The sequence below is a fragment of the Haemorhous mexicanus genome, chromosome 2, assembly GCF_027477595.1.
Source record: "Haemorhous mexicanus isolate bHaeMex1 chromosome 2, bHaeMex1.pri, whole genome shotgun sequence".
In the NCBI taxonomy this organism is placed as follows: domain Eukaryota; kingdom Metazoa; phylum Chordata; class Aves; order Passeriformes; family Fringillidae; genus Haemorhous; species Haemorhous mexicanus.
In genome coordinates, this window is record NC_082342.1 from 95,169,690 (window position 1) to 95,186,979 (window position 17,290).

Genomic DNA, 17,290 nt, shown 5'->3' on the forward strand with positions numbered 1-17,290 from the left:
AAATGATGTATATGGATATTTTTTTACTAATACCAACACAAGTTGGTAAGAGATTTAATATATTTTTATGTAAGATACTGTAAATCAATGAGCACCTGCAGAAGGAGATTGTATGTATACAGCCACATTATTTCAAATAATTTAAACTATTGTCATACTTCTGATGCAAACACATGACTGTTTACTATACAGAAATATATTAGACATTAGTCCTAAAAATACATCCATGCTTTATTTTCATCCAGTTATCTAGATGCACAGTTTTACTAACCTTCTCACATGCAACATCTTCAATGTCAGTTTAACAAGACTTGTGTCAGTTTATCCCACAGCAGCTTCTTTGATGCTGCTTGTTTCTTCTTTCAGAAGAAAGTGCCCCTGCTGGGTTTTGATACTACAGAAACTTTGTTATTTATCTCTAAAAAATGTTTCAGGGTCAGTGCTGATTAATAAATGTTAATTGTTCATGTGGTTCTGTTTTGCAGCTCTGCATTAACAACTTCCAAAACAAATCCTCCCACGGGAATGACTAAAGATTCCTGCTTCAATACAGACTATTTAAAACTGCCGTATTAATTCTAGAACAGTCATATTCCCCCTTGAGCTTGGCTGTCAATAGCAGCTAGGGGAGACATTTTACCTTCCCATGGAATGCAATCATTTGTGAAAGATAACGAAAGAAGCACACAGCACCAACAAAATTAAAGAAAGAAACAGAGAAGGGAGCTGTTCTATCTTCCTAGCTAGCATTCAAAGACAGAGGGACAGTGCTTTCCTTTCCACTAATCTGTAGATGATCTGCTTCATACTTGAACTGAAAGTCACTGTTTCTCCAGTTAGGAAAACAGACCATGAAAAGGAAGAAGATTTTATGTAATGTGCCCTATCCACACAAGATATGGATATCATACTTTATATTAATGGTTTACATCATCATGTTCATAAAGTGTTTTACCTTGACAACAAGGTTAATTATTAATTCTGGCATTTTTCAGAAGTGTATTAACATATTTAAGCCTGGACTGAAGCTTTCATTTCCCTCACATCCTCAACAAATGCTGCAAGGTCTCAGTGTAGGCTGTAGGTGAGCCTAGAGGCACATTGAGAGTGAGAGTTAAGCCCTTCATACTTCCAAGATGCAGCCAAACTGTTCTGCCAGACTGAAAGTAATGGGCTTAGGCTGGATAACAAACAAGGCTATGCCTGCCCTCCAGACCAAGCACTGTGTAGGTAGATCAGAAAAGCCATCATTCAGCAGCACCCTGTGGTTTATGTCAAAGAAGTAAATTACTCATGGATTCTTTTGCAGAAGGGCTTTGGCACAGGCTGCTGCAAGGGCAGTTGGTATCTATCAGCTGTGTGAGCTCAGACTGCCTTCTGAACTGAAGGCTCCCAATAGAATCATACTCATTTTCCATGACTGTGGAAACAGAGGCACCATGTCAAAAGCAAGCTACACTGGGTCCTGATGTGGTACAGGCAATATAAATACAGGTAGAATCTTAGGTCAGGCACCTAAAAATTAAGGTAACAATTTTTTTTTATTTGTTAAAATTGGGCCTTTTGATTCACAGTAGTTTGTCATTGTACCAATAACACTCAGCTACATTTGCTACTATCTCTGCGTGCAATTAAAGGCTCTCCATGTACTGTTAACAATAGAACAGTCTTTTGTAGCCAGACCTCATACTAGGTGTGAAAACAAAAGGGCTCTTTGTGGGAGTTCTACATTAATCTATCAAAAGGCTTGTTGGCCATTGCTGGTGAGAACACCAAACTACCCACCTCTGTTTCCTGTTACATTTTAAGACCAGAATTAAGGACTGTATATACAGTCTAACTTTTTAACATCTAACCAAATCCTTCATACACAAAATGGTACAGAGATAAATAACTCTTTTTTTCACTGTACCATTCCACTCCTGTGGGAACCTACTGAACCTCAACCCAACAAAATGGCCATAGTCAGCCAAATAATTTGCAGTTAATCTGCACAGGGGGTGTGCTTTAAGTTTCCAAACAGAGAAGAATAGTTAATGTACTATAAATTCATATGTTGTTTTCCTTTATATTAACCTGGCATGTAAAAAAGGCATAGAAGCAGCTCAAAGCAAGAACTCTGACTGGCCCAGCATGGGTCAAAACTAAGAGTGAGCAATCCTCAGAACTTGGTTCCAAAGACAGATTCTACAGTGGCAATTATTTAAAGTATCTGCTCCCTTATGCTGAAAACACATTCCCCAGTAGCAAAATTACAGGCATTTTCTCATTCTGTGCTCTTCAGAAAACTCTTGCAGGTCTAACAATTCCAATGATAGTGAACAAGCGTTTCTACCCTGCCTTGATGTAAGGACTGATTACAGTGCTGTGGGACTTGTCTTCTCAATGAAAGCAGAATTGAAAATGTTTTATGCTCTGCCCCAACACATCCCATAAATCTCTTGGCAATCTTCTTCTACATAAACAAAGCTATTTAAAAATATGAATTAATTATCTTTTACAAAGATAATAAAATCATGGGATATATGGACTATGTAAATTATTCTTGTTTTTCTCACTTATCTTGTCTCAAATTAGCTGCACTTATTATGTATCAGCTTACTGTCTCCTTCTAGATAGGTAAGACACAATTCATAAATTGTTTAAGAAAATTTTATCAGACTATTGCAGGTACAAATCAAGATTTTTCCCCACAAAATCCAGAGCAACTTGCACTTTATTGTAATAAACTGAAACAATCAACAGACCAAATCCTCAATCTTTTTTCTTATAGTTATTCTAGAAGCTTTTAAAATTCTTCTACCGTTCCCTAACCAGGATTCTTTGCAATTGCTGTTGCAATTCAGGACCAGAATTAAAGACTGTTAAGACAATCTCAAATGTACAATATGCCTAAACTCTGTTACATAAATTGGAGGGAGGACTGAGTGGTCCCTAGCCAGAATCAGCTACAGAAAGCCTGCAATGAGTGAGCCAGTAGCTCATTGTCTTCAGTACTAACTCCTCTGAAAACTCTTTTGTGTCTGCCTTGGATGAGCTCCAAAATCAATTCCCTTGTAGGTTGAATAATGAGATGACCCAAGAGCTGGTACATAATACATACTGTCTGAAGAAAGGCAGAAGGAACAAATTTGCATGAAACATTGTTTTCTCTGTGGTTTCCCAAAAGAGAAGGTTAGTTTCCTACAGTGTTCTTCCCAAATATAAAAATTCAGTTGGAGGCTGACCTCAAAGCACAGAGGCGTACAGTATGGCATAGTTTGGGGTGAAAAGCTTCTGCTCTGGAATGGTTTTGGAAGGACTCTATCTCAAAAAGCTCTTCTTGAAATTGAGTGAAATTCCCACGTTAGATCAGAGCAACCTAGGCACAGGTAACCAGCACAGAGTAGCCCAATGTGAAAGGGGAAGGAAAGAATAAATCTGTTTAATGTCCTCTAAAGCCTTTAAAAATTATAATAGAAGTAATGAAAAAACACTGTCATGCTGTTTGGTTGAGAATATCTGTTCCTTGCCAGCAACCTCTGTGAGCATGGAACCATGTGCTCCGGCTACTGTCGTGTAGCTGCATAAATAGATATATATGAATATATGTAATGGACAGTGAATGACTTGGAGGTGGAAAAAAAAGAAATACTTTCTTAGGTATAGGTGAAGAACCTTCCTGCTTTTTGTCACTATTTGCCATTTGAATTTTACAAGAAGAATGACAGTAAGCACACTTGGAAAAATGCAATTACTCTTCCGAGACAAACATTTCAACAAACGATTCTCCTTTTTTATTAAAATACATATTCTCTCATGACATTATAATTAATTCAGTGATATTCAGTATTCACCCAGTGAACCATAAACAGAATAATATGCCTTAATTGTTTTTCCCAGGCAACCTTTCATTAAAAATCAATTACTTACCATGAAATGTGAAAAATTATTCAGGCACTACCAAAGTGCATGCATGGTTACAATGAAAAATGTGTGCCCTTTAAAATAGGCATTGTTCCCCTCAAACACCTACTCCAACAGGCATAAAAAGTGTCTTTAAGAACATGTAATTACAAGCCATAACACCTAGGTTCTGCTACTTGCTCTGGTAGTCCTTCACATTCATTTCTGAATTTACAGAATCATAGAATTTTTAGGGTTGGAAGGGATCTCTGGTGATCATCTCATCAAACCCTCCTGCCAAGGCAGGGTCACCTAGAGCAGGCGCCAAAGAAATTATCCAGGTGACGTTCGAATGTCTCCAGAGGGAGACTCCACAAGACCCCTGAGGAGCTGTGCCAGTGCTCTGCCACCCTTAACTAAAGAAATTCTTCCTCATGTTGAGGTGAAAGTTCTTGTGGTTTTATTTAAGGCCACTGCTCCTTGTCCTGTCGCTGGGCACTGATGAAAACTCTGGCACCATCCTACTGGCACCCGCCGCATTTATTCGATATATAATTTAAATCCACTTGTGTTTCCAGCAAGGTATTAAAAACAGGGTCTTAAATCGCTACGTTTCTGCCCGAGCACGTCACCCTTCAGCTCACACTCTCCTTATGGCGGCAGTGAGAGACGCGCCTGCAGCGCTGCTTTGCCCTTAGGAGCCTTCAGGAACAGGGAATAGCGGGGCGCACTCGTGCTGCAGCCGTACCCCTTCCTCTTTCCCCTTTTTATACGGCGGAGAACATGAGGTCGGTCAGCAGCGATACCAACTCCCCTGCCCACGTCCCGTTCCAGGCGAGCTCAGCTGCCGAGGCCCCGGGCCCTTGCCTCAGCCCCGCCCGCCCCCGGGGCGGTGCTCCGTGACAGACAGGCCGAGCCCGGCGAGCCCGGCGTGCCGGGATGACGGAGGCGGAAGCGGCTCGGGGAGGATGTAGCGGCGCTGGCAGCGGCTGTGGCGCCGCGATCTCCCCCGTGCAGCCGGCCGGCCCCGCCATGGAGGTAACGCGGCGGGCGGCGCGGCTTGGGCAGAGGGGCCGCGGAGCCGCCGGGGTCACCGCAGCTGGGGCGGGTGCGGAGGGGGCGGTGCGTGACCTTGGCATGCAGCACGGGGAACCGGGGAAGGTGCGGACCAGCCCCTCCCACGCCGCGGGTTCCTTTCCCTTCCCGCGGTGACGAGCGGAGAAGCTCGCGGGCCACTGGGCGCCCTTTGCCGCCGCCTCGCAGCCCCCGCGGGTGGCGCAGCTGTGAGGGAGGCCGGGAGCCGGGAGCGGGAAGGGGGGCCCTGCCGCTGCCTCTGCCCTGCGGAAATGCGGGCGCCGCTGCGGGCTGCAAGGGGCTTGTTCAGTGCCCCTCCTGCTTAGAAGGTGGGGACGTCGGCCTGTTGGCACGGGCTGGGGAGAGCGGGCAGCGCTGACTCCAGGGGAGCGACACTCGGGTGACACACGGCCAGGGCGGCGGTGTGACAGCACCCACGGGCGAACAAGGGTTCCTTTTCCACTGAGGTGACCCGATGGGTTAACAGGACGTCAGCTGTGAAACACCTACCAACGCAAACAAATAAAACCACTGAGGTGTCTGTATCCAGTGTAGCTTTTATAAACACCAAGGCAAATCCAAAGGCAACATTGAGGAATTTTAAGTTCACACTAAATTAACTCTCCCGGTAGTGTCTGTGCTGCTCGTGTGCCACATTCTAATAGAGGTTCAGTGCCACGGTTGGTTGAAGCAATCACAAATCAACATGAGTTTTGATGTGACTTGGTACACTTAGAGTTGGTGATGTCCAGTAGTTGCATACTGCTCAGAAAATTGCTGTTCATGATGACCACTACTGCCACAGTTCATAGCGAAAGCTAGTATATTGCATTTATGCATTGGTTAGGCTTCGAAGAGTAAACATACTAATGCAACTCTTAAGTTGCAACTAATTGCAACTTACCTTTGCAATACCTAAGCTATTGCAAAGGTAAGGGATAGGTGGCAGTAAAAATACACAGAACATCTTGAAATGTGGCATAGAAACCCCTTAGTGTAGGGGGTAAAGTAGGCTAGAAATAAAATCTAAAAAAAGGATGTGTGTGTGTGTGTGTATATATATATATATATATATATATATATATATATATATATATATATCAGTAAACTGTGAAAGCATCCAGAATTCAGAATGGTGGACTAGAAACCATGCAGGATTGTATTGGGCTTAAAAGCATACTTAGTAGCTGCTAGCTCACAGCTTGGATGCAACTAATCAATGAAAAGTGCAGGGTTTTTTAGTAGCTCATCTTCATAATTTTTCTTCTAACTCAAGTGGGTGAAGCCCTCTACATGAACTGCCTCTGGTTTCTGTTACCAGAACAGCAAAACTGAATGCATTGTTTTACACAGTATGTGATTCTGCTTCTGTATGTATTAGCTTAAAGGAGTAAAAGTATTGTGAGAAGAAAATTCGTCTGACCTTGCTGTAGTATGGAGAGTGGTGAGCTGTCATTTTCTGAACAGTACATGCAGTTTGTTATAATTGATTATGCTGTCCAAGTGCTAAAATATTATGAGTGTAAATGTTACATGCTAAGAAAATCTGAAACTTTATAGCTTTTCTTTCTCAAATGCTGCACAGCACATTTTTTTCTAATGTTTCCTTTCGCCATCTTAAAAAAACCCCGAATATTTAGCATATGTGTTATAGATGACTATAACTGCCTTTGTCCTTGGTCTGTACTTGAACTCATATTTCTAAATGTGGTGCTTTTTGCTATCTGTATCACCTCTTCTGTCTAAATTATTAGTGATTGTCCATTCTCACTCATAGTGGTCAGATCTAGTTTGGTTCTTCCTTAGTTTCTACTATAAGGGTTTTGATTTTTTTGGCAGAATGAAGACAGTAGCAGAATAAAAGTGAGGGTAGGTGTGTATACATACACACAAAGATCTAAATATATAAAAATACAAATATTTATATATACACCTCTTCACTTTTATACTCATGCACACATGATAGATAGTATGAAGAAAAAAGTAGGGTAAAGGTGAAGGCTTGGAAATGCTATTCCTAGTATATTGGAAGGATCTGTTCCCATTTCCTTTGCAGCATTGTGGCTGCATCTATTTCTTTGTGTTCCTGATTATACATAAGCATATCCCATCTAAACCACTGAAAAGCAACAGTCTCCCTCCCAGATTAGATCTGTGGAAGTTTATAGTAGAAGGCATATTGCATGTATTTTAGGGATAGAGAGCCCAGAATTTGCAGAGCCTTTTCAGATATGTTTGTCAGGCCAGCAATCCTAGTGGGCATGAGCATGTTGTAAAAAAAAGGAAGAGAAGGGTTATAATTTGTCCAAATGAGCCCTGACTTTGCCGAATCGTTTGGAATATATTTGATAGGCTAACAATTGTAGTGATAAACCAGTGTGTTTAAGAAGGAAACAAAAAAAGATTAGGAGCTTATGTGGTTCAGAAGTTCCCAAGCTTTGATTTAACTGCAACTCCTCTACAAGTTTTTTGGGGTGGCTCTTTTGTTGTTGTTTGCTGGGTTTTTGGGTGGTTTGTTTGTTTGGTTTGTTTTTTTGTTGTTGTTCTTGCATTTTTTTTTTATGGCTCTTTTAAGAACCAGATTGTGAGTCAAGCTTTTGAAACTGCTTGTAAATAAAATTAATTTGCAATACTGTATCAGCTCTAGATGTCCATTCAGTAATGGAATCTTAAAATCATTCTGGTTTGGACACTGGGAGCTTTCCATTCTGCTGTTCTAATAATCAGAGTAGATCTTTTTCCACTATGTTTCTGACTCATCCTATAAATCCATGTTGTTTTAAAAATTTTGTTTTGCTTTTTTCTTTTGCTTTCGCTATATTCAGTTCCTCTGTTTGGAGACTTTCAGTTAGTTCTTTTGGTAGTCTTACACCAAAACGTCTGTTACTGCAGATTGTACTTTATTTTGTTGTAGGTTCAAGATGCTGGGCAGGAGATGGTGGCATCTTCTGGCACACCAGGATCAGGCAAATCAAAGGTAATCAGTCCTCACAAACCTAATTTATTTGGACAGCAGTAGTTGCAAGGGTTAGCATGCAAGCTATGACTAATAGGAAGACAGATATTTTTAGCATTTCTTCTAGACAGGAAAAATTAACTTATAAACACTAAGAATAAGTGTTCTGGAAACCATGAGGAAAAAAAATCTCTTTTTGATATGTTCACATCCTGTTATATTTGATAAATTATTAATAGCATCCAGTTTTGGCAGCAGTCTTTTTCATAATGGACACAGACATCTTTGCATATAGTGAAAGTAAATTTTCAAAATATTGTTCAAATTGTATTACTGAATTTTAATCCTTCCTGAGTTTTCCTAACCAATGCTGCCCAACTGTGTGCTTCAGAAATGTTTCAGAAAAGTACAGAATGAGGAGTAGTTTCTGTTACTGTAATTGAAATAACAGAATTGGATAACACAACATCAGTAACTTGGACTGTTATTCTTCTTTGAAATGTTACACTTCTTGCAAATGTATGGTAAGAGTTTCTTGTCCTAAAATTCAACTTTTTGGAAGTCTGATGCTAAAATGCCTTGTTTCTATTTCCCTCTGGGTTAGAGGAAACTGGTTTCTCTGATACATACTTTATTTACAGCTGGACACATTGCCCAAAGAAGACCTCATCAAGTTTGCAAAAAAGCAAATGATGCTTATACAGAAAGTGAAGTCAAGATGTGCAGGTATCTTACTGGAAAGTGCAATTTCTACCTTAACGCTTGGCACTACCTGACCTTTTCAAATATCACTGTGTGTTTTTGATAGGTAGATTTAAATTCTAGGCAAAAATACTAGATTTTATTTTTCTTCAATTTTGCTATTTGCTATTTATGGTGGAAGGATAAGGACCAAAGTAATTTGATTAAGAAAGAGAAGAAAAGAAACATTGCTTTTGTCAGGTATGAAGTTCATTTTGGTTTGACAGGATGGCATGATGGAACAGTGTAGCTGGTGGAAAAGTTGAAGTGGGATTTGTCATTGTCTCTTCCCCATATTGGTGCAGGTTGCTTTTCAGGAAGCAAATGGGAGGAGGAGTGTCTGGTGTGTTTGTGCATAATTAGTAGAGTATAGTTTGTTGTAGAGTACAATGACTTCTCCAAGATAGATTTCTACTTTATATTTGATCATTTATTGCTTTTAACAAGAAATTGTAAAATAGACCAAACAAAATTTTCTGCTAAACACCTAAAAGTACCTGTAAATCTGTGCTCTCATGTGCTGTCCTTGTCCACTCTGCAGTCTCTTTTCCTCCAGTGGCCCACTACTTGGACCGGTGTCACTTCCCCTTGTTTGGAATGACAGTTATGCTGACTGCTGGTAGCTGCCCTCTGAAACAATAAGGATACAGAAATGGGCTGTACCAGGCTTTTCCTCACTGTGGTTATTCATAAGATCTTGTTCTTCTGCTTGCTGCCTATTTTTAGAGAAACAGTAGATTTAAATTGACCATGTACTAGAAGGTAAGATGGATGATCTTCAGAAGAATTTCTATCTGTTGTCCCTCTATCCAAGCCAGGAAGTTTTGCTTCCTCAGGAAACCATACTCGGTGTCAGGACTGGAGAAGTATTACTGAATATTTGTTCTCTTCCTGTTAGTCCTGTCTATCACTCAGTAATAAACAAAAATTGGTGAAGTAAAAGACTTCTTTTATTTGAATAGAAGTATTGTCAGGCACGGGATTTACTAAAATTTGCTACTGTGATGCAGCATCAATTCATACTGTAACATTTCTTTACATTTTAAGAACTGGAGAAAGAAATTGAAGAACTCAGATCTAAAGCAGCTACTGCAGGAGCTGATGATATTATTCAGGTAGGAATACATAATTGGTTTCTATTGTATTATGTAAAGTTAGTGAAATAAATCCACAGAAATAATTTGGTAAAAAGTTAATAGCTTGAAAACCGTTATTCAAATTGAATGGAATCAATCTGAAGGAGTCCAAGACCCTTCCTAAAACCTTTATTTTTCCTTCTCCCCTCACATCCCTACTCCACTTGCCAGCAAACACTCTTGGTTCTGTGAGGAATACACAGAGTACTACACTTTCCAGGCAGAGCTTAGCACAGCACTTCAGTACTTGAAGGGAGCTTATAAGATGTGGACAAACTTTTCAGCAGAGCCTGTTGCAATAGAACAAGGGATAATGGAGTTTTAAAGGAAAAGAAGGTTGATTTAGATCAGATATAAGGAAGATTTTTTTTTTTTTTACACAGAGGGCAGTGAAGCATTGGAAAAGGTTGCTCAGAGAGATGGTAGATTCCCCACCCCTGAACATATTCAAGATCAGGTTGAATGGGGTTCTGAGCCACCTGATGGAGTTGAAGATGCTCACTGCAGGGGTGTTAGACTAGATGGCCTTTAAAGGTCCCCACTCAGCCAAACTATTCTGTGACTCTGAATGTCCCCATCAAGACTTTTCCTTGTTTGGCTGGTTAGACCGGCTTTTGTTTATTTTGGAGTGACCATTGCATAAAGACTTTAGCCATTTAGAAAAGTTCTGAGACAATTATTTGATGAGATTAGAAACACATAATTCAAGTTGCATGTCACAAGAAATACTTTAAGGATCTGTTTTTCTCAAGATAAGGGTCATAGCATATGAAAGTGAAAATTGGTAGTGAGGAGGAATTTCTCAATTAAAGAATTGTTTTCAATAATTTGGATGGAGATTTCTTTTCTACAGAAAGGGAACTTCACCACTATCACCTGGTAATAAAAAGTTAGCTGATCACAAGTACAATTTTTAAAAGAACCAAAAATTGTTTTAGTCTCCTTATTTCATATCAGTTTTATATGGGCTGAAAGCAATTTTTAAATTGCTGACTGATGTGTTTATTTGACAAAAAGTGTCATAATCGATATGTGAGTTTCTACATTTTGCAGAAATCACTGTTTCCATTGTTAAGAAACCCTTCTTTCAGTGATCTTTCTCATTTAATATTAGGCTCTCACAGAAAGGCTGGATGTGGTGCTTCTGGAAAAAGCTGAAAGTCAGCAGCAGTGCATAGCTCTGAAAAAAGAAAATGGTCAAATAAAGCAAGAAGCAGAGGTACTGAAATGAGCCATGGAACATTACTGAAATATTTCAGAATTTTATTTATTTTCTAGGTTTCCTTGTTGTGTATCTAATTTTAATCTTTTTCTTCAGTTACCTGTGTTCTATCTCTTAAAAAACCTAAAAATATATAAAGGGTTTATATATTAAAGCATATTTTCTCTGTACCTCTTAGTTTATAGTAATAAATAAAAAATTCTTATATACACTGTCTAGATTCACAGCTGCATTCAGTCTTGCATTAAAAGCCTACATAGGCTTCAATCAATCAGCTCTGTCTTTCCATGGGAGCACGAGTTTACCTTTACAAGGTAAACCTTTTGGTATTCATGTGAGGTTTACCTTTAGATATTCATAAGAAGGAGCCTATCAGCCAAGGCACCTATATTATATCAATCTCAATTAATGATAAAGTGAAGACTGAATTGCTTGCAATTGATGGACATTGTTACATTCCAGATACCTGGATTTGATGCTCTAAAAGTAATCTGATCTTTAATACATTATCAGAATAGTTGCTAAAGATGAAGTGTGTCATGACCATTTTGTGAAATTATGCTGGTAAACATAATCTAGGATTTAGTTTTCCTTTCTCATTTTGCTCGTGCTCTGTGGAGTGTCTTCTGAATTGAGTTTTCCTGATACAGTTAGATATTTAAAAGCTATAACAGTTTTTAAAACTGTGGACTACTACATTTTCTAATTCATTATTGTAAACAGTTCACTTTGAAATTTTGTGTGCTAAATTACCAGTATTTAATAATTTGCTTGTTTGTTTAGGCTGCAGTGGCTAAAACAGAAGAATTGCAGAAGCAATTGGTACAATCAAGAATTGATTCTGTGGAAGAAATAAAAGCTCTGAAGAGTGAATTAGCAAATGCACAATGCAAGCACAATGAGGATTTAAAAAAGCTGAAGACGGAATTAGATGAACAAGTGAAGAAACAAATGGAGCTGGTGGAACAGGTTGAATGTTACAAAGATAGTCAAAAAGAAGTTAAAAGATTACAAGATGATGTCCAAAGAATTAAATCTACTTATGAGGAGCAAATTTTGGGTCTGACCAAGCAGTTGGAAGCTGTGAATGAAGACAAAAACAAAGAAGTGACAAATCTGCAAGAAACTATTAAAAGCAACTCTCAGTGTTACCACAATGAAATAAAAAATCTGAATGAAGAACTTAAAAAATTAAAAACTGCTCATCAGGAAGAGGTGTCAGAACTAATGCATCAGATTGAAATATCATCTAAAGAAAATGAAGAAAAGCAAAATCAAATAAATCAGTTGCAGCATAATTTGGCAGAGAAAAATGCCAAGGATGAAGGACATGCTCAGACTGACCAGCGTGAACATGACTTGGAGCAACTGAGAGAAGTATTACATAAAAATTTAGAAAACAAGATAGATGTTGCAGATACACAAGAAGAACCTTGTGTAAAAGCAAAAATGGAGGAAAAAGTTAGGTACCTGGAGCATAATTTAGAAGAACTCCAGTCCCAGCATTGTATATTAAAAGATGAGTTAACTTATATGAGCAATGTCAAGATAAAACTGGAAGAGGAGATCCATCGTATGAAGGATGAGTACTTTCATGAGCGGGAAGACTTGGATTTTAAGATAAATGAATTGCAGCTTACTAAAGAAGATTACTGCTGTGTAATTGAAAAACTAAAATTAGAGCTTCAAGCAGCAGGACAGCACTATGAAACTGCTGCAAAAGAGCACAAATTAGAGATTCAGACTCTGAAAGATCAGCACCAGAGAGAAATTTCTGAACTAAATGAAACTTTATTATCTGGTTCTGAAAAAGAACAGATGGCGTTAGTTTTTGAAATGCAGGAAATTAGAGAACAACTTGAAAAGGTAACTCAGGAGAAAGAAGAAGCAGTGTCCAATTACAACACCCTGAGAGAAACAATGGAAACTCTACAGGCTGAGCTAGGCGAATCTGCTGGAAAGATCAGCCAGGAGTTTGAATCAATGAAACAACAGCAAGCTTCTGATGTCAGTCAACTGCAACAGAAACTCCGGGCTGCTTTCAATGAAAGGGATGTTCTTCTTGAAAATGTAAATTGCCTCCAGGAAGAAGTAAAAAAATTGTCAGAAGAGACAGAAGAACTTAAATGTAAAATCATTAGTCTCCAGGAGGACAAGAGTGCAATGGCAAGCTTCATTGATCAAAAAGAGATTACTGTAAGAAAACTGGAAGAGAAGATCGTTGCTCTTTCTGATCAAAACAGGGATATTTTAAATGATGTAAAATGCTTGGGTGAAGAGAGAGAAACTCTTCAGGAAACATGCAAGCAAAAGCAAGTTAAAATTCAGGAACTTCAGCAAGAAGTAGATTGTGCTAACCAGTACAATAATGACCTGAAGCAAAAGGTAGAGGAATTAACAGAGAGACTGAACGAAGCTTTAATTTCTAAGGGTGAAAATGCTCAAATGCTAGAACAATTAGAAAAACAGATTGAATCTCTATTGCGTGATAAAGAACAGCTTTCATCTGAAGTGCGCACTCTCCATGAGGAAAATAAGAAACTCATTCAGGAAAAAGGTGAATTAAGTGAAGAGCTGGGAAAGACTACGTCTGAAAAAGATAGTTGTTCAGTATTCAAAGAGCAGTCTGAAAACTTAGAAAAGAAACTACAAATGATGACTGCAGAAAAAGACCATATATCAACATTACTTGAAAATGAACAAGTGCACACATCTCTTGTAAGAACTCAGCTGTACCACTTACTTGAGCAAGTGGGGTTCAGCATTTCAGACTCTAATGAAGAATATGATTCTCTTAACTTGTTCAAAATTGCAAATGAATGCTTGTCAAAAATTGAACAAGAGCAGTGCCTTGCTCTTCAAAAGGAGGAGGAAGTAATTAGTTTGCAGCGAGAAGTTGAGAGATTAGAGGAAGAAAATGCAGCTCAACATAGAGAACATAGATCTCTGATTCAGGATTTTGAAAAAGAAAAAACACTTTTGAGAGAAGAACTGGAAGGAGTGTTGTCTGAAAAAGAAGCGCTTCAACGTGATATCCAGGAGTTGAGAAATGCCAGTGAAAAAACAAGGACTGAAAATCAAGATCTTTTAGCTAATACTGAAGAGATGAGTAAAAAACTTGCTCTTTATGAAAGTCAAATACAAGAACAGCAGAAAGGATCTGAAAAACAAGACGACCTAAATTTCGTTCTGGAACAAAAGGAAACTGAGCTTAGAAATGTGAAAGACGAACTGAGTTCTCTAAAGGTTATATTTTGTTATTGAAGTATAAAGACTAAACCTCTAAAGTCTTCAGAATTAAGGTTCAAAAAATACTTTCAATTCTCTCTTTTCTATTTTTTTTCCTTTTTTTTCCCTTGGCCTGAAAGTGAGTCTCCCTTCTAGAAAGCACATATTTCTGAGTTATCTAGCACCTCAGAATTCCCTTCTTCCCCCCAGGAAAAAAAAACAAAAAAACAAAAAAACAAAACAAATCATAATGCTTTTTTGACAAAAGTTGCTTGTACTTGAACCTTTATTTCTATCAATATCTCTTAAAGGAATCAATTGACTAGATGGACTACCTAACTTCATAATCTTTCACCTCTAACTTTCTGTGGTTCCATCTCAAACAAAACTTCTTTATCTGCATTAGCTTCAGGTCTTGGGAATTGCTGGTTTTGTAAAGCTGACAGCTGCAGAATGAGGGTGTCTCCCCTTTTTTATCCTTGGACAGGTTGGAAAGCAGCTCTTAAAAAATTGGAATGTTCTGCTTTCAGCACAACTGTACTTTCATCAGGCTGATACAAAGTTGCTCATAAAGGCTTTCCTGGTTGTAAGAACATAAATAGTTTTAGCTGTAGCTGAAACTTCTGGTGGCTTGTTAGGGACAAAACAGGTACCACAAAGAAATGTTTGTAATACTTCTTATATCTTTGTTTATAATACAGAATTTAATGGGAACAATGACTGAGAAAACTGATGAACAGTCTTCAGTAGCAGAGCTTCAAGAAAAAATTGGTATCTTTCTCACTTTTTCTTTTATATATATGATCTAGCTTCTTTAGATTGTTACCTTTTCTTTCTTTGCATGATTGCCCTGAATTTCCAAAGTCGAGGAAGATGGGCAAGTGGATATTAATGCATCTTCCTACAGTATTCCTTCCATTGAGAATTTAAAATGTTAGCAATTTTAAGTTGGATATGATTTGATACTTTTTAAGGCTTTTTCTTCCTCTGTACATCTGTCTATAAACAGTGTAGTGGATTTAATCTTTATTTTTTAATGTGGGAAATTTATCAGTAAGAATCCCTGAGGCTACCAGGAGGAAAAGGAAGCAACACTGCCAAAACTACTGTTGTTTTATTACAGTTATTCCAACACAAGAGCAGGAAAGTGCTTCTGAGTTGTTAAACTTATGTAGAAGTAGACTGGAATATCCCTCTTAACTGTGATGGGAGCTTCTGAAACAGGGAAAGATTGTTCAGGGAAAGATTGCCCCTAAGTTCTTTGTATGTCTGGATGTTTTGGCTTCAAATTAAATGCTTGACTGGATGAAACACTTGAACATCTCCCCATGCTTTATATTTTGTTTGGTTTTAAAATCATGCTGATGTTTGTGTTGTAATTTAATTTCATTTAATTTCATTTCTTGGGAAGAAATGGAAGGGTGTAATTTTTAACTTTCTTATGTATTTCTTTTAGGGATGCTTGAAAAAGAATCTGCCGAGAAAGGAGAGAAGCTAAATAAAATTAAAGTCGTTGCTGTGAAAGCCAAGAAAGAATTAGATGCCAGCCGAAAAGAGGTACCCTGACTAATTCCTAATATGAAGAAGATTTTGCATGGGGGGACTTGTTTTAATGGCATACACTTCTTTTTAATAAGGTGCAGACTCTGAAGGAAGAGTTGGATTTGGTTCGATCAGAAAAGGATCAGTTGTCTGCTTCAATGAAAGATGTAATTCAAGGAGCTGAAAGCTATAAGGTAAGAATAGTTCTGCATTCACAAAAGACAGTAAACTGTAAGAAAATGCTCTGGGTTTGAAGCCTAGCCTGAATATACTTTGCTATTTTCTTGCACAATTATGTTTGGCAAAAGAAATTTTGTCAGTGCACTTGAATACCAGAATCAAGAACTGTAAGGTTCTCATAAGGGAACTGTGCAGCTCTTGTCAGAAGAAAATGAAACACTTCCTTTCTACTGGAATGCTCTTTTGAATCTAGCATTATACATACCAATCAATGTGTTGCTAGGCAAAAACATAAATCCCTGTAAATTCTGAAAAGTTCATCAAGTTGAAGATCAGTTTGAAAATCCTTAAATGATAAAGACAATATTTTAGTTTCCTGGGAGCAGGTCTTCTTGGAGCACATCTCTGGGCACATGAAGCAGAAGCAGGTGACGAGTCAGCAGTGCTTCCCCAAGAGAAGTCTGTTCCCTGTAAGACTTATGGGGGGAAGCTGAGGGAACTGAGGTTAGGTAGTCTGGAGAACAGCAGGTTCAGGGGGAGGCTTATCATTCTCTCCAACCACCGGAAAGGAGGGTGTAGTCAGGTGGGGATCAGTCTTTTCTCACAAGCAAAATGATAGGACAGAGGGAAATGCCCTTAAGTTCTACCAGGGGAAGTTTAGATTGCGTATTAGGAACAATTTCTTTATAAGAAGGGTGCTTGAGCATTAGAACAGAGAAACAATGGAATCACCATCCCTGGTGATATTTAAAGTACAATAAGTAAACACAGCAAACACTTTATATGCAAGTATATGAGGTAAACATGGCACTTAAGTACATATGTTAGTGGTGGATTTTTCAGTGCTGGTTTTATAGTTGGATTCAATGATCTTAAAAGTCATCTCCCATCTAAATGATTCTGTGACATCATTGAGAGTATTACATCAACTCTTGTTCCTTCTTCTCCCCCCAAATACAAGAAAGACATTGATAACTTGAAGTGATTTCAGTGGAGGGATGACAGGTTGGTCAAGGGACTGGAATACGTATGAGAAGCTGCTCAGCCTGCAGAAAACTTTGAAGGAACGTGATAGGAGTCTTCTAGTACCTACAAAGGCATTATGAAGGGAAGAGAGTCAGGTTATTAATGGTGGTGCAGGATAAGAGAGTAGTCCTCAATTGAAGGGAAAGATTCCAACTGGATACATGAATTAACATTTTTATGCTGTGAGGATGGTCAAGCTTTGGAATAGGTTGCTTAGTGGAGTAGCCATCTCCATTCTTGGAGGCAGATCCTTGGAAAGACATGATTGGACAAAGCTCAGAGCAACCTGGTCTCATCTCA

General features: G+C 38.6%; 1 protein-coding gene across 2 annotated transcripts in view; it reads left to right on the forward strand.

The window, feature by feature from the left end:
* Positions 1-4,773: 4,773 nt before the first annotated feature.
* Positions 4,774-17,290, forward strand: part of GCC2 (GRIP and coiled-coil domain containing 2) — a 30,833-nt gene continuing 18,316 nt past the window's right edge. For both annotated transcript variants that reach the window (XM_059839594.1, XM_059839593.1), the window contains exons 1-9: positions 4,774-4,923; positions 7,874-7,936; positions 8,557-8,641; positions 9,704-9,771; positions 10,907-11,011; positions 11,798-14,260; positions 14,944-15,013; positions 15,699-15,799; positions 15,880-15,978. In XM_059839594.1, coding sequence (XP_059695577.1) covers positions 4,825-4,923; positions 7,874-7,936; positions 8,557-8,641; positions 9,704-9,771; positions 10,907-11,011; positions 11,798-14,260; positions 14,944-15,013; positions 15,699-15,799; positions 15,880-15,978 — 3,153 coding nt within the window. In that variant the 5' untranslated portion in view covers positions 4,774-4,824. The remainder of the gene's footprint in view (positions 4,924-7,873; positions 7,937-8,556; positions 8,642-9,703; positions 9,772-10,906; positions 11,012-11,797; positions 14,261-14,943; positions 15,014-15,698; positions 15,800-15,879; positions 15,979-17,290) is intronic.